The 23,320-nt window shown below is 36.7% G+C and overlaps 1 protein-coding gene across 2 annotated transcripts in view; it reads right to left on the bottom strand.

Annotated features, from left to right (window-relative positions):
- Positions 1 to 522: 522 nt before the first annotated feature.
- Positions 523 to 23,320, bottom strand: part of KITLG (KIT ligand) — a 53,204-nt gene continuing 30,406 nt past the window's right edge. Inside the window, exons 3-10 of one of the 2 annotated variants that reach the window (XM_086887788.1) lie at positions 19,182 to 19,244; positions 14,545 to 14,724; positions 12,545 to 12,707; positions 11,587 to 11,682; positions 4,966 to 5,075; positions 4,382 to 4,458; positions 2,876 to 2,959; positions 523 to 1,689 (exon numbers count right to left, since the gene is read on the bottom strand). In XM_086887788.1, the coding sequence (XP_086743914.1) occupies positions 2,920 to 2,959; positions 4,382 to 4,458; positions 4,966 to 5,075; positions 11,587 to 11,682; positions 12,545 to 12,707; positions 14,545 to 14,724; positions 19,182 to 19,244 (729 nt within the window). In that variant the 3' untranslated portion in view covers positions 523 to 1,689; positions 2,876 to 2,919. The remainder of the gene's footprint in view (positions 1,690 to 2,875; positions 2,960 to 4,381; positions 4,459 to 4,965; positions 5,076 to 11,586; positions 11,683 to 12,544; positions 12,708 to 14,544; positions 14,725 to 19,181; positions 19,245 to 23,320) is intronic. The other variant, XM_086887789.1, reaches the window with a different exon arrangement.

Raw genomic sequence — 23,320 nt, 5'->3', positions numbered from 1 at the left:
TCAACATTGATTGCAGTAGGGTCACAATTCCACACAGTGTGGTTACATGCCACATCATTGAGTATGGTAAGCTTCTGAGATTTTTTCTTTTTGTAAGTATGAAAGACAGTTTTACCAACAATACATACATACACACACACACACACACAAACACACACACGTATATATTATATGTATGACATATTCTTTTTATGCATGTTTCTCAGAAAATTGAGCAGAAGATTAAAACTTTCACAAGAACTCTTAAAAAATTTAGTAACTATACATTTTAAGGAGAACTCCAACTTTATGCAAAACTGTAAAAGGGTTGTTTTTGGTTTTGGGTTTTTTTTTTTTTTAAGTTTTCAAGTTATTTAACCTAAAACTCTTGCTGACCTGGTCAGTATCACAACAGATGACAGTTTGTCACTTCATGTAAGCCTCTACCCTTTACCCTTCTGAATTACCACCCCTAATACAGGTAAATAATTCATATTCATTATCTGGGAAGAGAGAATACGAAAAGATGCACAACTACACTTATAGCTTTTACCACGGTATTTTTAGGATTTACTTGAAAATGCACATCTGTACATCAGTCCTGTTCATATTCCATGGATACTGTAACAGTAATAGATGCAGAAGACAGGTGGGAAACAAAGCCTTTCTCTTTTGTTTCAAAAGAATTAACTTTCAAGAGTGGAGAATGCCAGGATATTAAAGCTTACTAATCACTTAAAACACAATGCAAGCATTAATTACAGCTGATGTAAGTAAAAGCTAAATACACTCTCAGGATCTTTCAGATTTTCTATGCTATACATTTAAAGACAAGGTATCAATGGCATGCATCTTCAGAATTTAAAATGCATTTTACAGGTTTGTCTTTATTGTGACATTTGAACGCAATTCAGACTCTTTGCCTTATCATGACTGGAAATTTCACCAGTGTTCACATACCCAGCAGTTACTCTTAATTCTTCGAAGCTCCATGAAGTACATTCACCTCCTTTTTACTTTGTCTTCATCCAGTATTTGCTTCTCCTGAACAGAGACCACCAACGCTGAAGATTTCTTGAGGCTTTCTGGGGTGGGCAACCGGCCACCTGGCACCCGGTAGAGACCACGTGTCGCTGTACACACAGCCTTTGACAGGCATGAACACAGCTCCTTATAAGTCTAAGTCTAGAACAAGAGCTCATGGCATGACTTTGCTTTCAAGTTTTATATACAATATTGAAGAGTATGTTATCTGTATCCATTTCTGCATTTTCTGTCAGTTCAGAGACCTTCATCTGAAGACATCAATTTAAGGTAAAGGACACAGAGTTTAAATTAAGGATGCAAAGGTATTTATGATTTGCAATGATTACACACAGTTGGAGGCATTTGAAAGATGCGTTTTTTGTTCAGGACATAGTTTGTTTGCCAGAGTCAGCTGAAAGTATTAATGCAATTTTAAAACCTCAAATGTCACACAAGGTAGATATTCACATAAGATACAGTCCTGCTAAGTGCACACTCTTCTTGTCATCGTTCAATTCAGTGTTGGTTTCACAGTAACAAACACAAATTGTCCTCATTTCTGTATCATGTCTATGGAGTCATGGGCAGCAACAACAGATGCAGACTCAGTCTGTCACTCCAGAAGGAATACGAATGTGCTTAAAGCTGCTTCATTTATGAAGCGAACATGGAACTGTTACCTGCCTGAAGAGAAAAAAAGAAATTCTGATTTTGTTATCTTCCCTTTCTGTATTACTAAGCAGTAGAGCTTTTCACAGAGATAAAACATAGATATTTTTTCCTTACAGTTTTGGAAATAAATTTAATGACACCTGCATAGAGATTTCTTTACTCAGAAAGAAAAATGCTATAAGGTGTATTTTTCTGATCCAAGAACACACTTGCCTGCAAAAGCTGATTGATGTCATCTAAGGTAATGGAACAACCCTCATGGTTTTACAGAACTGCTATGTTTGGGCATTTTGGTATCGGCAATCTCTGGCAGCAAACTTCCCTTTGAAGTCATCTGGACAAACCAAACTGAGAATCTTTGGAAAAATGGAACAACGTGTCCCATGCAGTGACAACTTTCCTTTTCAATGAGCATATGGTAGAACAAAGAATTTAAGGACACTGAAAAACCTCTCAAGTTGTAGCTAAGTCAATCATATTGAATACCTGAGAGAAACTGCTACAGGATGTACTGCAAAACTGAGATTGTCTGTTATGCTCTTGTGCTGCTCTTTCCACTTATGATAAAAAAACAAAGAGTTCAGTGCTGTCTGAATTTTCCAGACTCTTACATAGATGCCATGGGCTAAAATACAGCACAGTTTCTGTAACAAGAAGCATCTTGCCAGAGAACTGCTGCTCTGTAGAGGACAGCTGGGACTGAGAAACCTCACTCACCTTTGCTGTTCCCTCTTCCGTACTAAAGCAAGACTGATGTATCTGAAAAGGCTACAGAGACTACAGAAATGTGCTGACTAAGCTGCAATTAATAAAAGCTCAGCTCTACTTGGCATACTCTCCTACACTCACCTGCTAATTTTAGCAGATTGTGTTTTTTAGTTTACATTGCTTTGCAACAGCTGAAGTGTAATAGCTGAAGGTTTCTCTGTATCAGCTCTAACACCAAAAGGGAGAAGCAGTAGCTGTTCTTTATTCTGAAATCCTTGTAATTTAATTTTGAAGAATTCAACTTAAAAATCAGAGGTCTAAATTAATGATACATAATTAATTAAATTAGCTGCTAAAGATATTATACACAAATGACACCTACTGATAGCAAGATTTCTTTTTTTCCTGAAAACAGACTCTGAATCACTTTATATTGCAGCAGCTGGAAGTAGTTACGTCTATGGTAAAACTTTCACCATCACCAACTTACCAGTACACGAAACAGTAACAGTGTTGAGGGAGAAAAAGCAACAGCTACACTTGTAGATGTTCCTTTTCTTTTTGCTGCAACACACTGGAAACAAAAAGGTACTTTATTACTACAGTTTTAGTCTTTCAGGGAAATAGAATAGAAGGGTTTGTAAATTAGTTAAAATAAAAAGGGAACCCAAGGAATTATAATTTATATTTGATATTAGTTCTTCCTACTTATAGATGAACATTTCTCAGGGAGGGGAAAGTTGTAATATTCATCAAAACACATGCCATACATTTAAGAGGATAGAGAATGCAATCTGTTTCAAGTTCCACAAAGGCCATCTCCTGCATTTAGCTGTTTCATCTCTTCCTCATATAGAAAAAAAACTTTTGCATTTTCTGTGAAGTTAAAAGGAAGATGTATGTTCCATTTCACACCATTTAACACGTATAAGGATGACAGCCAGAATGAGCTATTTGTAGCTACTAATATGCTTGGTGAAAGGAATACACAGTCATCTATTCCATATACTATATATGAAGTAAATTTGTTTAAAGAATTGATTATTTTAGCAAGTTTAAACACTGAAAATTTCAGCTCCTGTGACAAAACTGCTAGATCAAAACCTTGCCTATTTGCCCCTTCACCAGTGGGCAGCCCCAGGCATTTCACTCAGTGTGAGAACACTACAGGACATGTCCTTCTGCCAGCTGCATCAGATCTTTCCCTAACTCTAAAATAGTTAAAATCTGACCAAACAGCATGAAATACGAAGTTAAACAATACTCTCAAAATGCTTTAGCATAGACTACTTTTACTTAAAATTTCCCTAAGTCCTTTGCTGGATTTCACAGAATTCCTTGCCCAAGTCATGTCCAAGGAACTTCAAAGCCTTGAACTGTTATTTCTGAGGTGTATTTAATTGGCTGAGAACTTTTTCTCTTTAAAAATCGGATAAATGAATGTATAAGTAGGAAGAGAGCTGTGAGTCATTTCAGGGTGACCTTAAGAAGTTATTAGCATTTGAACGAATTGAATTAGCATTGGAACATAGTACCCTGGGGAATGTAAAAAAAGTTAACTTTAAAAATGTTATTGTAAGAGGTATTTAAAAGTATTTAGGAGTACAACCAGAAAGACATTGCTTTCTATTTATTTCCATAATTTTGACCTAGCTTTGCACTACAGAGCAAATAACAGCATTTACCTTATTTTGCTCCTTTCCCTATAGGTCTCAGCAATACTTTCTCACAGTGGAAATACAGACAGACAAAATAATGTCCCCATAATAAAATGCTGTATGCAGAACTATCCTCCATATCAATTTCTATGTTTAAACCAGAAAGCCCTTTAAAGGGAACACTCTAAGCACATATTTTATCTCTGCAGCAAGAGCTTGTTTGGGCTGCCCCAATAACGTTTGGGGCTTTTTTTGTGTTTGCCACAGAGCTAAACAGGATGTAGTTCTCAGAGATAAAATTACATCTGTAAATACAAATTTTAAGTGAAACAATATACCTTATCTCATTTTCCTCTTGATAGTCATGACACTGTGTAGTTTCATCACTTTCTGGTCTGGATTTGGGATGTATTTTCTAGGAAGAAAATGCACTAAATATAAATATTCTAAAGCTATAAATATTCTAAAGCTTTCTTTAGTAACTAAACAGTTATATGTTTTCATTTACTTCAGTTTTCAATATCAAAGTCATCTTCCAAATGTAGGCCAAATCTTGTCCTCTAACATACATCTACTACTGATATAAATTTTGCTATTGAAGTTTTTGTATTGTAGGCAGGGGCATAGTGGCCAAAAGCAAAAAAATTCCTTTCTCAATATACAATAGGAGAAATGGAAAATTGGGTGAATCTCACGATTTTTGTTTCCAATTACAGAGCGATCATGCTGATAAGGAAGTATTTGCTCTTTGATGGTGGAATTCAAGAATTTGACACACAGATTTACATCTGCAATTCACAGTTAAGTGAAGATCAAAAGGGATCTCTTGCTTTCAAATACAGAATGGTTCTCTTGTTCCCACCTCCCCACAGCTAAGAAATGTAGCATCACTATGTAAACAATTATATGTAGTATCTCTTACCTTCCAGTATATTGCTCCCAAAATAAAGCCAATAAGGAGAGACAGCAATGATGTCAGAGCTATGCTGATCCCTTGCAGGCTGGAGCTGCTAATGAAGCCAAGTGCTTCTTCTGTAATTAAAGATACTCTCATTAGTGAAGACAGATTTATAGCAGAAAACTGTCTTCAGGGCAACACTATTAGCAAGAGCACTTTCATGCACCACCTACATAACAGCATCTTAAATAGCAGAACAGACACTTCAAAGTGCAATGTGCATGAGATGCGCTTCATACAAAATCTTACAGGAAATTTTTGACCACAAGGATGCTCCACCTACTTCTGAAACAACAGTGATGAAAAGTACCAACACCAATTCTCTTTTTACCATTTGTAGAGAATTATCTCTTTCCCACACTTCAAAGTTTTGTATTTCTTAATTTTTGAAAGTCTTTGAAACACAAAGAAACTATTTGGAAAAGAAAATATGTTAATTCCTGAATTTGCATTAGTTCCATCAGAGATCTCCCACTGACTGCAGGCACTTTGACTTGCCACTAATCAATGACTAACATGAGAGCTCTCAAGAGAAGTTAATTTAACAGAATAAGCCCGATCACTTCTAAAGCTTCCTGGAAAGTTACTGCTGACTTCAGCAAGATCAAACCCTTGTACCTTGAGATTTAACTGTGTGTTATTTGTTTATAAGTATTTCTTGATAGCTTTTAACGTTTTGTACAGAAGAGCACCAATCCTGTTCTTTTATGTACATGAACAATTCCATTCCCCTCACTGGGACCTGCAAGCATGCTGAAACTAAAATCTGTCCCTTCAGCTATTTCATCAAGAGCAGGATGTGGAAAGTCCTACAGAGTCACCTGGGGACCCTCCTTCTGAAATGCAAAGTGAACCTCAGGAGACTGGTATTTTAGACATTGTCCATCCAGTTTTGATTCATTTCAAATTGGGTGTCTGCAGCTCCAATGGTGGGTGTATTGACAGATTACAGGAAAAGAACCAAACTGTAACCACTGGAAAAGTGTATGTGATTGGATACACAGAAATGAAAATGAACTGACAGCACTCAAAATTTGTGTGACTCATGCAAACAGTAAATGTCTAAGCACATACAGGATGATGTACTGGGTCAAACAATATGTGTTTAGTACATTATAAAACAGCCTTCAAGGAAATAATTTGGTTTAGAAAGGAGTGCTCTTATAATGAACTAGAGATTCATTTTCAACTCTCAGATTTTCTTGTTAAATTAGTTCAAGTTTTAGACAAATATTCTTTTTATCTCAGAAATTCAGCTGTGTTTTCTAGGCTCAATGTAGGTAGAAATAAAAAGACAACATAAAGTCTATATCTTACATATACTACATATATCTCTATGCCTCAAACACTGTTTGCAAAGTCTAGGTTCTGACTGTAGCGGCTTGAGTTGCACTTATATCTGGTAGATTTCGCACACTAAAAGGAAACATCAGTCAAGCAGAACCAATGCTAGCTTACCGTGAAAGAAATCTGTCTACAGAAGGAAAAGATAGCAGACAAAATTCTACAGAGGTGAACATCAGCTGAAAAAGAGAGGCTACTGATTAGTCTGCCTCTGTCTGCTCAGACATTAAAGCCAAGAGCAGACATTAACTGGGGGGACATAACCTTTCTAACTTTCTGTCCCAGATTAGGCACAGTGGATGTTTGCTTGCAGAACTGATCTTCAATAAAACTGGGCAAACTCAAGTGGGTGGAGCCAGCCTGACCAACTCCAAAAATGCTCTCCTGTTGTTTATCTGAATTGTATTCTCAGAAGAAAATTCTGATATTGCTCTTGTGCTCTATGCAGGTAAAAAGCAATCCTCATTTGCCTAATGCCATTCTTCTCAGCGAGAGACTGCTGAGCTTTACAACTAAATTATGTAAATCATATGGGGATGGCCATGTTTTCTGGATTTCACCCTGCAGACTTCAGAAAAAAAATTAAAAAGTGAAATAAAAATCAAAGGAAAGACTCTTCAGGTCATGTAGAGCAGAATGTGTTTGATAACATGTTATGGTAGAGGTTAGAGGTAACTTCAAAAACCCTCTGCCTACCTCTGCAGTGCTGGGCAGCATGTCATGGCAAGCATGCTGGTTTTTACATGAACTACTAGAGAAATGTTCTGTATGCAGGGTAATCAGTGATAAATCTGTACCTTTGATTTTAACAGCATTTTTCACAAACTCATGCAATTTAAGACAACAGAGGACACCCCTTTACAATGAGGTATCTTAAACTGGAAAAATATGATTTCTGAAAAGTTATCTCCAATGCAGATGATTTCTTCATCATCTATGGAAAACTGAAAGGAATTTACAATTATCTTTCTTTGTGGGGACATGCAATCCAGGGACTGAGCCTAAATACAGTCCCACTGTGACACTCTCCTTAGCCTCCTTACCTTTTAAAAATCACCACAGATTTTTTTTTTTTTTTCCCAAAACCTGGCAGTGTATGAATTAACTTGGAAGTTGAGTAACCCTTAAAAAGCAAGCAACAGATTACTTAATTTCACTTTCAGGTCCAGAAAAAATTCTCTTGAAAGATCTGGGTAGAATGAAATGAGTCATGGCAGGTTTCTTCATGTGCCTTTTATTTATATTAAAATTTATAACAGAACAGGCTGAAGAATTTTCAGTCTGGAGAACCTCTCAGGGACTTGTGTCTTAATGAAGAATAGAGAGAGAAGGAAAGAAAGCTGGCTACCACAGGAATATTTTCCTCTGTTAGAAACTTCGGATCTACACAGAAAGATTCTGATTCCCATCAGTTGTAAAGGCAGAGCAGGATAAGGAACAGCAGGAACCAGGTGTACCAATAACTTTATGAACTCTTTGGGCAATGCCAAAGGAACTGCTGGCTCTATCCAGAAGAGTGAAAAAGGGGTGTGAACTCAGGCCAGGATCTCTGAGATCTCTCACTCTGCATCTTGTGGAAGATTCCCTAAGGAAGTGAGCTCATTTGATGCTGATTTACGTATAGTCTTCATGGACATTGGGATGTTAAACTGTAAACAAAATATTTTTACATTAAAAGCCACTCAGCTACACAATGAAATTATTGAGCTGCTTCCTACCTTGAGCCATGTGTGATTATGATTGAAAGCACTGGCTTAATTTTTATTTTTTTTTTGCCATAAATATCTCAAAGGAATTTTCAGTTTACCTCTGCTCAGTTCCAACACAATTACCACAAGATCTTATCTGCAAAAATGCAGAGCAGCTCTCACCATTTCATTAGGGTTTTCCATTAGCTATTAATTTGGAACAGAGGAACAAAGGCACAGAAGGCAGCACCAATTGCATTAATCCATGAGTGAACATTTTCAAATTGTTGTGCAATTACTGAATTAAACTATGGTATTTTTTTCTTAATTAAAAAAGGAGACCTTCTTCCTAAAAACAGTTAAAGAGATCTCTGTGTTTACATGTTCTTTGAGCTACTCAGTACTAAATAATAGGGCTAAATTATTATGAGGAAATTACAGACAAAAATGGAAGGAGGCAACACTGAACTCTTCATGAAATTATGAAGAAAGTTATGGCATTCAGCTGGAGAAGTTTTAGTCACAGCTGGTAAGTTCAAGCTTTGATCAGAGCAACATGAAATTCATTTGATGGATTCAACCACTGAACGAAGAGATTAGGACTCAAGACTTCTTATGCTGACACTTCTTCTTTACATAGGAACCATCTCATCTACATTCTCTAGATTATGTGTGATATAATCATCCAGAGAAATAGGAGCAAGACTGGAACTTTAACAGCTAATTGGAACTTCAGTGGACTACAGTCAGGTATCACATAGAGGAAAAACCAAACCAATCCAAATAAACTTGGGATGGTAGCAGTGGTCTTTTGAGAATTTTATGAGGGAAAGATGAAGTGGAAACATGTTACAAGTCTACATTCAATATTACAAGAATGAAAAAAAAGGACAATTAGCATTCAAAAACCAATTAGAATAGCATAATTGTTCTATTTTACATTTAGCTGGGCTAAGACTTTTTGTGTATATTTAGTTGAGATTTTATTCTTTCATTGTAGTTTAATTTTTTTGTTGTGTAAGAAAAATGGAGTAGTGAAATCTGACTCAACAAAAGTAGCAAAAATAAAAATCCATAACTTAGCTCATTTACATACAATTTCTATGATAAATATTTCACACATTATTTTATTAGATTATGCACTTCAGGTTTGTCTAAGTTAAATTCAGAATTGGGGCAGTTCAAGTCATCTGACTACTTAGACTTCATTAATAGTTTCAAAATATATTAATCTAGAGTGGCTCTTTTGCAAACACTGAATGCTTCTAAATGCCCTAGAAACTATTAAACTGAAAAATAACTCAAAACTGTTTAAAATTAAAGGGTTAATTAAAAAAAAAATACTGTAGTTTGTGTCTGAATATGCTTTTTTTCAGGCTTCCCCTCTTCTCAAGGTCTTCCTTTTTGAAATTTGAATCTAGTGGTTCTTTTATGAGAACAGTACTAAAGTTAGGGGAATGCTGTGCTGGGGAGTCTTCAAAAGGGAAATACTAAGGTTTATTCCAAGAAAGTAAGGAGTAGCTAAAACCAAAATTTCCTCAGCAATAAAGTCAAGATAAAACTAAGATTGGCACTAAAGGCCATTTCAGGGAATAAAATAGTGATGTCAATAAAGATTCCACAGCTCCCTCCCTGCAAAAAACCTTCAAAGGAGTAACTACAATGTAACCAGTCAGCATCCAAATTAATGTAATTTAATCTGATTATGTGTTCAAACTGTCCCCAGATGCAGCCAGACATGAAGACCTCATGTCATTTCTAAATAAGGCTGTTAACTGATATCCAATTTTCCAATAAATTGCTTAAGAGAATGATAATCAGTTAAAACACACCTGTACAGCATATGGTAGCCAAGCAATTTACTGAATTATTTTAATTAGGCTTTTTTTCCTACTTGATTATCAGTTCCAATTATAAAACAAGATTAATAATCCTGCTTCAGCACTCTCCTCCACAGTACAGACGTAGGTGCCACACTCCAGTGAACTGCCCAGCACCCCTCCTGTTACTGTACTTGGTCAAACTCCTTTCATCTGAACTGCTCCTGTAATCTGTCTCTCTTTTGGCTTCTTGATTCATTACCATTGCTTCAGGCTGTGACTGAATATTTTTCCTCTAGCAATGACAGCAAAAAATTATCACATGTTCAGACCTGAGAGATAGAGACAGGTATGCATTCTTTAACCCCTTCCTAGTGCCTCAGAGTTGCCCCTGGGTTCATCAGGTTATTTGCAGACATCTCTGTGACTTCCTGGCAAAGAATCTATGTCACTGTCTTTTTTCCAAAGACTCAGCCTGGCAGCCAGGAGTGGAGGGGGTTTTTTAATTCCTTCTGAGGGTTCTGGGCTATGATGACTTAAGACCTACTCTTAATTAGAAAGCAATCAAGAAGGGATTCAAATTTGATAGCAGTTGTCAGCCAACTACAAGGTAGCATGTATGGTGCTAAAAGCCCAGAGGGTAACTAGATTATACATTCCAAAGAGAAGGAGCATGAGAAAAAACTCAGGCCTAGTAGCAACTGTGTCACCATCAGGAGCTACCATTGCGCCCTCTAGACTACATCAGGCTGCCCCTCTGCACGTTTCCTTAAGCACAGGGAGTATCAGTCACATACTTCATCATCACACATTCAGATAACACAGATGTTTGTGAAGTGAAAGGGGAAATTGTAGAGAGCTAGATGCACATTGTCATCTTGACGTGTCTGGGAAACAGGAACAAGGAAGCAACAAGGTTAAACTTTGATCACCATTTCAGGAGCCTCTAAGGAAAATCCCCTTTTGTTCACATGGGATGCTCCAGATAGTGCTCACCTTGTTGTACATGATGTCACTAAAAGCCCTGAAACTTCACTGTTTCCTTCCACTTCAGATTCCTGTACCCTTTCTGACCTCGTGCAAGGCAATGTTGAGGCTCTGACAGCCACCGTTCTGTTCTCTTATCAGAGTGGCCATGTAAAGCAGTGACCAAGACAGATAAGAAAGATGGACATGAGTATGCCAGAGAGAAGGTGACAGCCTGCCAGAAGGGTAGTGCCTTTGTCATTGACCCCAAGCGAAAGCATGCTGACTGTGGAGGTGGCCCTACTGCAACTACAGCAAACAAACCCAGGGACTGTCCTCAGGGCTGGGGCAAAGCTTGGGATACAATGTACAGGTATCCTCTTTGTTCACGTGAGAACCCTCATCCTATCTAGGACAGCTATTCTGTTCACTTGGAGCTACTTCATTTTCTGAGAGTTAAAATGAGGTGTCTGGCCAAATTTGCTGAGGCCATATGACTAGTGAGACCTCATGACAGCCAAAACGAAGAGGCCTGCCCTCTCCAAGTTGTAGAGAGCTGTCACATAATTGTAACTAGATAGCATCTCTACATTTTGATTAGATAAGTTCTTTGCATTTCAGTATGACAGCTGAGAAACACATGGTACACCATCAGGAACATGTAACTTCCCATTAATTTGCACAATTAATGACATTCTTTTCCTCTGAGCTCTCACAACCAGCTACCAGAACAAAACGGAGACATATATTCAATCACTTGTACTTACTGTTACTGTTAGTGCTACTGCCAATGCTGTCATTCCTAAGAGAGCTGGCAGCAACAGGAGGAAACAAAAATGTTTTTGTGACAGCGACTCTGGAATCTAAATAGAAAATGAATGTGTCAGAATTATGAAATTTAAAATACAGTTCCCTCTATATAAGATGGTGGGTACTGGACTACTGTGATGTGGCTATAGGGCTGTTTTAAAAGCTGGCTGTAGGATGGTTCATAAAGTGGATTAATCCAAAAAAGGAAGTTTTATTAAGAGGCAAAAGTATCTACATGCTGAGCTGCTGCTGAATAGCTAATCTGGAAGAGCAGTTGCTGCTTACAAGTTCTTAGGTTATGGCACTGATCTGCTTCTAGTTACTACTGATGTAACTCTACAACTGGACACATTGCCCTAATTAAAAAGCTAGTTTCTGTCACTAGAGAGAGTAAAAGAAAAGGTAATATAAACCCTCCATTTACTGGAAGAATAAGGAAGAGCTGCAGGAGCTTGACCTGAGCTCGTTAACATTTTTTAATGAAGTAAACATTGCCCTGTTCAGGAAAAGTGGGATGAAATTGAACGTGACTTGAGGCTGCTGCAATTTACAGCTTGTCTTAACTTCCTCTCCTTTCAGCTGTGCAATCTTAGGCTCTTTTACTGCTTTATAAAACCAAAGCATTAAGAGAAGATAAGAAGAACAATGTAAAAAAGACAATTCAGGATATATCTTGGATGAATAGAAACAGAGCAGCATAATGCAAGGTTATTTTGATTATGCTGAGAAATGATGTATCTAAGAGTGATGGCACCAGAACAGCAACATAACCTTCAGTGTCAGTAGTTACTTTAATTTGCAGTAAAAAGGTGGCATGGAGGCATGGTATCAGATCCTTAGCATCCCTGAAATCCAAGGAAAATCACACATTTATATCTGCCTAGATTCTGCTCCCCAAAAAGACACCCCTCTTACCATTTTCCGGTGTTCCTACTGTTGAAGGCAGAATGCAGTCATTCTTATCCAATCCGTCTGCAGACTCTTTGTAGACCTCAATGGTACTATTAAAGTGTCTAAAAAAGTCCTCAGGAATGAAGTGACCTTCTTCATAAAGGTGACCATTTTCTTTTACAAAATCCTAGAGTAAAATATAGAATTCTGCTTGAAAGAAGGTCAAGGGAGATGCTCATTTTGACACCTCAACAAATGATAAAAATATCCAAAGATGATACAAAATCGTTTAAATTTTTAACCTGCAGACAACCAGATTAGCTGTATAAAATCTTCATAAAACATACAAGCCTTCTGATCTGAGGATTTCAAATTAGCTTTGCAAATAGAAATGAATTATTAATACAGTGTTGCAAAATTGCTAAGGAATGAAAGACAGTTTCCCATCCTATACTGAAAACCAAGAGACCTTTAAAATTCTCCTCATTAACAAAAACACCCTTTCACATTACTTTGGAAAGTTTCACATGAGTCTTCTAATCTGAAGTCATGAACACAACAATCACTGGTATTGTCATTAAGAGAATGGGGAAGAGAATACAATAGCTGGGATACACCACTGCTCAGAAACAGGCTGAGATCCCTGATAACGCACCTAAAAATAAGAGCCACTATAAACAAGGAAGCCCAGTCACTCTGAGGTCTAACAGACAGGTTTGTTATGCCAGACTAAACAACATGATTGAGATCCACGTTGATTGATGGTTTTCTTCTTTTTTTTTTTTATGTCAGCAAGTCAAGTTTGGCCTGGGGTTACTCTGTACTCCCAAGAAGGAGGACAGTGGTTAGAACATGGTCTAAGTATGTCCTACAGAAAACCTCCTGGTTTTGGCTCCAAAGTTATTTTATGTTTGATGCTGAGAGTACTAGACTTAAGATCATTATTCTCTAAGGAAATCAATAGCTAGCTGTTTTGCTGAATTACAGGATATTTACTTTTCCATTCTACAAAATAAAATTCCTCTTGCCCAACCACATCCCAGATGAGTGCTTTGAATCATCAGGACTGAAATAGAAAAGAAAAAAAAATATATATATATACACTGAAGATTGGAGATAATTCAGTTTGAAATGGAAAAGTAGGGAATATCTAAATACTAAATAAATACTAAATACTATCTAAAACAATGCAATGCAAATACATGGTGAGCTTCCAAGGTTATTTCACTCTAAATGCACCTGAGTGTTTTAGCTCATTTGATTTATTCTGGCTGTTGAAAAGGTGCAATTACAACAACTAAGGACTTAGCTAATAAAAATAACTGTATATGAAGATAAAATACTTGCTATAAAGAACATAGTGGATTTTACCACTATGTTTTATTCAGTGGGACAAAACTTTCAACTACAGAACTTATTTTTAATTACTGGTACTGATTTAATTACTGGTCAGATCTGGATAACTAGAAAATTAATTTATTCCTCTCTTCCCTGCCTGCACAGAGAATCAGACATCTCTTGAGTGACAATCCTTCCAGCTGCTAGCAGAATCCAGAAACAGGAGGAAATGGACCAATATCCTCTGGTCTTTGCTGTGCCTTTGTATAAAAGAGTTATTTAAACCATGGAGAAGCTTTCACACACTGTGATACATACTAAGGATATATTAATAACTTCAACTACATCATCTTTAAATTTACGTTAAGATCACTAGCAAAATACATAAGGAAGAATTCTGTTGGTTTTAAAAAGACCAGAATGAATGAATGATCTTAAAGAAGTTGCTGCATTTCTGACTTTAAATAACTGCATACAGGTCACTGTAGATACTGTAATTCCTTGTAAGCCATTTTTCTTTGAAACAGTGCATTTCTAAACAAAGCAGTATTTCATAGCCACGGTAATAGAAATGAAAACAAATCTAATAAAGCCTTGGATATTTCTAAACTATTACTGAATATTGTGCAACAGAAAGTAAAAAAATAAATATCCAGTACAAAAGCTGAAACTCTGTATAAGATTACCTTGTTTTTATCAAAAGCAAGGCATGCCATAAGATCATTAATTATCCTTGTGAGATTGTTGATGATTGAATAGTTGCTTAAAACATCCGACATATCTGGAATATCTGAAAATTTCTGGAGAAGATTATGTAGACTCCTTGAAAACTCAGGCACCATCAAATGCAACCAACAGTGATTAGGCTGACAGGGGATAAAAAGAAAAATTGATTTAAATTAAATAAATATCAGACATTTGTAAAAACTGGTTAAACATCTCAATGTGCAAAAGTAAATTAGACTGTTTTTTCCAATTTAAACTATCTCAAAAGTATAAAGTACAATTCTTCTTTACTGTGGCCAGTTTCCTTTTCAGTCCTTTTGGTAATATTTCTATTTTCACTGATAATGACATATTTATGGTTGTCAAAAGCCATCCCTTGATTAAATTCTCAATAAATGCCAAGTGTGATTGTGTTGAGCATTTGAGCCCTGGAACATGTTATTATGAACCATAGTCCATACTTTCATTAAGCTACTTATTTTCTTATCAATTCTTACTGCCTAAACAATTCTTTAAATATCAGTTTTCATTTATTGTTGTTACCTTACATGACACAGTTAACCCCAAAGATCCTTAATTTAAATTTCTAATCAGGAGGGTTTTCATAAAAATTTTGCATGAAATCCCTCTGTACTTTTATCCACCTTTAAACTAGTTAGATGGGTTAATTCCTTCTCTTCAGCTTTTTCACTAAATGTCATCACTGGGAACAGTTTCTGGATCTAAAAACCTTTCTTCTTCCTGAGTCTTTGATAACAAAAGTGTTCTGCACAGCCTGCCACTGTACACTAACACCTATGCAATTAGTTTGTGGGCAAAGTTTGTACAGCTGCTCACATGACTGAAACCTGGTAATTCATCTTGCTGTCTTAGAGGAAGTCATTAACTTCTTTTACTTAGATATATATATAACAGTAGTCAAACAGAGGAAAAAGTCACCCAGCCCAGGAAAATCCCTAATTCAGTATGATCAGCAAAAGTACAGGTAACTCATTAGCCAGAACTGCAACTTGTACCTTCCCAATAAAAGCTAAATTTTTAATGGCAAAGGTTGTGAGAATTTATTCCATATATGACATTATTTTTCCAATATTGAAAATGTCTCATTTAAGTCTTCCAGATACAAAGATCTTGGCCCAACAAGCCCTAGGTATCACTAAACCAGTTCCCAATTGCTGCCCAGCGGATAGGCAGCACCCACTGAATCCACCTTCTGCAATACACAGCAAATGTTTGACAATGTACACACTTCTAGGCTTAATCTAATTTACTCAATTTTTTCAACCAATCTGCATTTTCTTTATTAAATCTTTAAAGATTCTTTATTAAAAATAAAATAAAAAAAAAATCCACAGGTGTTGTTCTGCTTTGATGTGTAAATGTTTCTGACAAGAAAAAATACACTTCACATTTTTGAAGACTAATCTGACTATTAGGCTTCCAGGCTTAGAGAACCAAATGTAAATACATTATTCAGCTCCACCTGAATTTCTACTTCTGTGTACAACTCTCTCACAAAATGATAACCTGTGGCAAGTCAGTGATATAACCTTTTGTAATTACCTCAACAATGACTTAAAAAAGAAGGAAACAGAAAGAAAAATGGATAGCATTTGGCTTATTTGGCTTGAGTCTGCTTCACTTTTTTCCTTTCAGGACAACAAGTTGAGGGGGGAGGCAGAAACAAATAAATCAGAGAAAGAAACATATTTGGTTCAAGCAGTGTATGTTGTGCCATGTCCCACCACCCCCATGAGACAGGCAATGCCTTTTTCTTTCCTCTGCTTTTGAGTAGGAACACTGACCCAGAACTACTGTGCTTCCCTGAACTGGAAACCTCCAAGACCTTTTCCTTTGAGGTTTTGTGGATGAGCATTCTCCTCTGGCAGGGACTAGCATAAGCTTGCTGCTTCTCCTAGTGAGCATTTGGCAATTCCAGCAGGGAGTCTATTTTGTTGCTCCTGCGGTTTAGCATGCGTGTGGGAGTCTCCTCTAACTGAACTGTTCTGACCTACAAAGCTGTATTTCACAAAAGCTCTAAGTTCTCTTTTCAGAAATGTCAAGCTGTGTAAGCACTTGCTATGTCAATACCTACCAAACATGGGGATAAAACTGCTCTAATTGAAAAATATGACATTATTTGTAAGGAGAAATTGATGTTTAACTCTGGTATTTTGTGTAAACTCTGACCAAGATTTACATTTTAGGCCAACCGCAAACGGGATTTCCCTCGTACTTCTCATTTGGCTTTTACTTTCTACATCTAAGTAAAAGTTTGAATGTTATCTCTTCCTCTGAATTCAGCGTTTTGCTGTCAGCTCTGCCTTTTAACCTTCAGGTTCAACTACACAGTTCACTCTATACAAGACTTTTAAAGCCACTCAGTTGCCTTGAGCTAGTGCATAATGCAATAACCCTTCTGTTTAATGGATGGGTCAGTCTGTTCTTGTTACATGCACTACACTGCTTTGCATTCACCCTGCCTTCCTACCTTTAGTTATCTACATTTGGGACTTGCTACCTTGGGTACACTTCCCACTTTATTAAGCACGCACTGAAGATTGTAATCTATTGAAAAAAATTGCAGAGCACCATTTCAAACCCTTCAGAGTTGAGCAAAGGGCATTTACTTTAGGCAAAGCCATGGATTTCCCAGCTTGCATGGACCAAAGCAAAGCCTACTTATTCAGCAAGCCTTGCTGTGGTATGCATAACACAACCTGAAATTCCCAGAGAGGAATTTGGCAAAGTGGAATCTGAATACTGCTGAATACTTCCTCCTGTGAAGGCATGTGGCCAAGAGCTGCACCTGCCATTACTGTGACTGAAAGTGGTGTGCAAAGGGAACATGGAAATCTCAGCTCCAAACTTCTTCCTTTTTATTTCTTGGCTGCTTGTTGTAAATGTAGACTAGATCTAAATTTCTGGATATGATGCACAAAGATGACATAGAATGGAAAAGAACCTGCATGCTGGCAATCAACACTGAACCATGAGAGAGGCAAGAGTGAGAACAACCAGGACTCATTGCTCAAGCAGGTTCCCTGGCCTTCTTCATCTGCCAACACCCCAAGAGAGCAGTGGAGGGAACAGCCTCAATCCAGCTCAACAGCTAATGGGCTGGAAGCTGGGGAAGCAGCACTCAGGCTACAGCTGTCCTCCACAGATGTGAATATCATCACACCAGACACCAAGATAAGTGAATTTCAAAAAGCCCAGCAGTCAGGGAATGGTGGCAGCCAGTCTTGCTTCCTTTTTCTCTAAATATTGGCTATTATAATAAATGGAAAATTTTCCATTATATTTATTTATAAAGGATCTAGTACCTCACTTCCATAACATTTGTTCTGCAGAGTTTTCCTGTCTAAAGAAACAACTTTAAACTGGGTTTTCCAAAGTATTTTAAGTTTTAGTAAAAGCCTCAAGCTTCCAGCAAAACTCTTAAAAACATGTCTACATCTGACATAACTCTTCATAACCTCACAATTCAGGGCCCTTCATTATCCTGCAGGCTTCTTTTCCTCCTGCCATCTTGTTTTTCAGGACTGAATGTTGCTTTTGGCATCATTTTCCAATATCAATAGGGAATGTTGCTAGATCTGCCACTTTGTTGTAGGGTAGGATGCATTTTTATATGTGTATCACATACAAATTGGATTTTTACAGTGAAAACTTTTTGCAGACACAAAAATAGCTTCTTACATCTAGCAGATAATTTTCAGCTACTGATGTATGTATACAATGATTAATTCTAATACAGGCACAGTATTGTTCAGTTTAACTGACAAAATCATAATGTTCTTACTTTTTTCCTTGCCTTAAAACAACACAGTATTCAGCATAATTTGTACTTTCACCTTCTTCCCTTTTCTCCTTTTTATTGCAATGTACGCAACAACCAATTTTTCAGTACATAATTTCAAATTTTCTTTTGTTAAATTGAGGAAAACCAAAAAATATTAGTAGATTGAGCGATAAAATAATACGAGTTTTAAATAAAAATGTTATAAAATTTTAAAGTGTATAAATAATGTTTATTTGAAAGTATCACTATGTATTAAATATGGGACTATATAGAAAGAATAACACAAAGCATGTTTGAAATCCTACTGGTTTGTTTAGTTAGTGATGCTAACATTTGCTGAATTTGAGGTTCTCTTTATTGGCTTCTTAGTATTTGTTGTGCTCTAATGGCATTTCCATCAGCTGAAACAAGAAGGACTTCTGCAGTAAGTTCCAAAGTACAATTACAGAGATCCTATTTCTTTAAGAAAACAGTATTTTTTTCAATTGATATAATTAAATAATACTGACGAAATAATAGCACAATGCAAATCTGACTTTTCCCAGAAAAAAAAGTTAAAAAATTTAATATGAAGAAACTTTTTCTAGAATTCCTGCAATTAAAATATTTTAAGGGACTGCAGGAATCTCTCTACATTTCCTTTGAATAAATACTTGGGAACCATATGAAAAGTGAAATAAACATTATTTAACAGTAACTTGCCAAGGTATAGGACTAGGTACAAAATGTTACAGCCACCACTGGTTACAGTGGGCTATTTTATTGGGATTAACTTGAAGTGGTTGTACATACCAGACTATCCATCTTCGGGACATATTTAAGGGTTATCAGATAATCATTTGGGAGATTTCCAACCTAAAATAAACAGATAATAAAAATGTTATTACTTACAACACAAAGTAAGACTTTATTTCCATTACTGCATTCAACAAAATCTAGCAAATATTCAACGCTAATTTTCAGTAATTTACCAGTTTCAGGCAAAAATGGTTACTTACAGACTTTACTGTGGAACTGCCATTGACACTTATTTGCCCACAAGTGAATCATCTTTCCACAGCTCTGTATCATGCTCAGATCTGATCTGATCATGATCAATGCTACTGCTTCCCAGCAGAATTAAAGTGAACAATGAGTTGAGAAAAGTGATCTGACGTTTTTTTATTACTGCAGAAACTCCACTGCCCTTCCGTACTTTAATGCCTTGAAGTGTTTACATGACAAGTGCTACTGTAGACAGTAGAGGACCCAGAAGAGGACCCTTTTTCCTTCAAGTAACATCCAACTCCAACACGCATCTGAACCTAAATATTTGCCTGTCTTGTGCTTAGTTATGTACCAGGTCAGAAAAACACTTGAGCACAACTTCAGCTTTGGAGTTGTGCTTCTTACTAATGATGAGCAATATCATTATATCTGAGCAGTGTCCTGGGGCAAAGGAGAGCTTCCACACACATAGGCTGCAGCTTTGCAGATGTGGGTGAGCATGAAGTGTGCTGCAGCAAAGGCAAGGAGTGGAAGAAGGATTCCCACTGGATTATACTACACAATCTACCACAGATGCAATCCAACACTACTGTGAGACATGGTTGAACATCTGGGGAATGTGCTGAATTAGGAGATGAACAGTCCAACAGTCACTGGACTGCCACAAATCCACAGCCTTTTGAAGTATTTTTCCAAAAGATTTAGCTACAATATGATGCTTAATGATACAGTAAACCTATTTTCTATCAATGAAAGCATCAATTGATATTTCTCATCTCGGTTTGAAATCCACATAGTCAAAAACAATATGCACAGATGTAACTCCTTTGGTGGGAAAGCATTTCTGCTTCGGGTTAAAGATCATTCTGTTATGGCTGCTTTTGATTCTGCTGCTATAGCAACCAGCACAGGGATTTCTTTTCCCCCTGAGCAGTTTTTAGGTAGTATTTTGTTTGGCAAAACATAATGTTTTGTTTCTTAACTAAAATTTTGCTTCAATTAAAAATTAAACCAGTTATTTAAAAACGTTATAGTTCTAGAAATGATCAAGGGTAATTCTTATACACAGCCAAACACAAGTGAATTCCAAACATTTTTTAATTTATGTGGGTTAAGATACAATTTTTCAGCTCAATGACATCTATCTTTCTCCTGCTTTAGAACAGTTACTATAAAAATGATATATAAATGATCCTTAAAAATTCCCTCACACAAATCAGTTTTGTTTCTTCTTTTATTCTTCTTTTATTTTTATACCTACACATTCCTAAAGCAGAAGTGCCACAAAAATTCTCTATATTAATTTCTATTTATCTGGCATTTTGATTCAAGATGCTATAAATACTGAAAAATATTTCAAATTATTTCAAAAAATTTCAAAATATCTAAATTCTTTAGAGCATCAGATTTATTCTAAATCCTCCTGTAAATTTTTTGTCTATTATTCCTTTCTTTAAAACATCACAGCATACCAATAAGTATTCCATTTTTTTTCTAGCTTCCTTTGCATGCCTGGAGAGGTAGGATTAGCAGCACTTCAAGCAGGATAGATAGTGAAGATGCTACTCTATGTGAAAAGTTTCCCTTACTCACTCTAGAGGGATTCCACACTTAGCAATGGCAGCAAAACCACTGTTCTATAAGAAAGGTCACTGGAAGATTAAATTTGTTCCATATCAATGAACACTACAAGAATTGATATGCATTATGTATACGATCTACTTTCCTGGCATCAGAGCACTTCAAGCACTTTTCACGCACAGTTAAAAAAAAATTAAGTGCCCAAGAGCTCTTACACCTTCTCAATCAGAGCTGGAGCATACAGCTCAGCCTCAGATATTTCTCTCCCTGACAGACTGTGAATCAGATAAGATATTTTTGAATTTACTACTAAAAATGAAGATCACTGGGAGGAGGGTGTCAAAATACATGCACTGCCTCAAGACAAAACTTGTTAAAGTTTTGTTGACTGAAGTCCACATGTCAGATGCAGTGCTGGTAAATGATGGATCTCGAAGTGATGAAGTTACATTTGTGTCTCACTTGGACTTCCCAACTCACACACAGAAAATAGGGTAAAGCCCCTGATGTAAGAGTGAAGGATATGTCTATACTAGGTCTGCATTTTGTACTCTCTTGCTTTGCTGAAATGTATCTTGAAATTTTGTTGAACACTAACCACCAAGACTGAGCCAAACCCAACCACTCAACTTTCATCTGCTGAAATGATCCTGAAAGGAATGAATGGACTCTGCACACCAACTCTGTGCAGGGTGCCTGGCTGCTGTGGCTTCCAACAAGGAGCAAATAACAAGGCAGCTCTGACCTGCCTGAGAAAAGGTGTTTGGAAAAGAACTGACCCTTCAAAATACCTGAGGATGGCTTTTTATTAGTTCCTCTAATCAGCTCCATGAGTACAGTTACATAGCTGGGTGGGCACAAAACACCTGCCTGCATGATTTACCTTGGTTTAAACAGAAGTAAGTTTTGATTGATATAGAGAATGTCAACTGATAATCTTGCAAAGGAATATGTAGAACCAAAAGCATTGAATTGCAATTAAAATGTAACTAAAGTTTCTCTGATTTAGTGGCTGTGTGTGATTTCAGATATCCTAACAGGCTGAGAGAAGTTGAAGAGCAGGGAATCTAGACTTACGTCTTTAAATCCATATAAAACCAACAATAAGTGCTATATTCCCAGCTGTAACAAAATCTCAAACTGGGGAATGTAAGATTGCTTTTGGCATAGAGAGGTCTGAATATTTAATACAGCACTGTTAACATTGCATAACCCAAACATGTTTTAAAAAATGCTCACGGTCACATAGATGGGGAGATGAAAAAAGGATGTAAAAGTGATTTGGGTTCCATAAACTACTCTTTCATCCCAACAGTAGACATGAGAGATGACCTATCTGCAGTCATGCTTTGAAATGATCGCTACTGCTCTTGAAAATTCCCTTTAGTGCGATTGTTATGAAAATTATAAGGAGACAAGCACAGATATAGTTTTTATACACATGTAAAAAAATAAAGTATGTTAATAAAGTAAAATATACCATTTTGCACTTTCAGTGTTTTCTTTTTTACTTTGAAGCATATGATGGGAAAAAACATACTTTCCTTTTAGATATTATTTCAACCCTAAAATTTTGTCTGTTTGTTTCCTTTTTCCCATTCTTTTCATAGAATAAAAGAATGGTTTGGGTTGGAAGGGACCTTACAGGTCATCTGGTTCCAAACCTCTACCATGGACACCAGGTTGCTCAGAGCCCCATTCAACTTGGTCCTGACACTTTTCCAGGGAAAGGCCATTCACCACTTCTCTGGGCAACCTGCTCCAGTGCCTCACCACCCTCACAGTAAAGAATTTCTTGCTTTTGCATAAATTTCTCCTCTTTCAGCTTAAAGACATTCCCACTTGTCCTAGCACTACATGCCCTGGTCAAAAGTTCCTCTCTAGCTCTTTGTCACAGCTTCTCTGGCTTTTGTTTTCCTGCAGGAGCTTCCACTGTCTCCTCCATCTCTGCAATCTACTCCATCTCATCTGCTAATGAAGCAGTTAATAAAATCTTCATCATTTGGCTTAAGACAACATGCTAACGATTTCCGTTCACACTTTTTACAGTCATAGTGGCAGATTATTTGCAGCATAACAACTCTGGATAATTTTTTATAACCCCTTCACTCAGGAGAGTTAGATCCATTTAAAAATAAAAATCAAATGTGGCAGAGAGTGTAAAGTACATATTTACAGCAAAGATGTAATGTGAAAGCAAAGTATTTGACAGCATGTCTCAAACAAGGAACTGGTCAGTAAATCCTGATTATTGTTTGGGCTTCCAACATTCAAAAGAAGAAAATTGCTTTAGATAAGTAGTTCATGGAAGAAGAGGTATCTTATATTTTGATAATGGACAAAATAAAAATATGTAAGTATAT

Source organism: Cyanistes caeruleus, chromosome 4 (genome assembly GCF_971803275.1).
Source record: "Cyanistes caeruleus chromosome 4, bCyaCae1.hap1.1, whole genome shotgun sequence".
Taxonomy (NCBI): Eukaryota; Metazoa; Chordata; class Aves; order Passeriformes; family Paridae; genus Cyanistes; species Cyanistes caeruleus.
The sequence above is the reverse complement of the archived record's forward strand: the minus strand, read 5'-3'. Positions and strand labels throughout refer to the sequence as shown.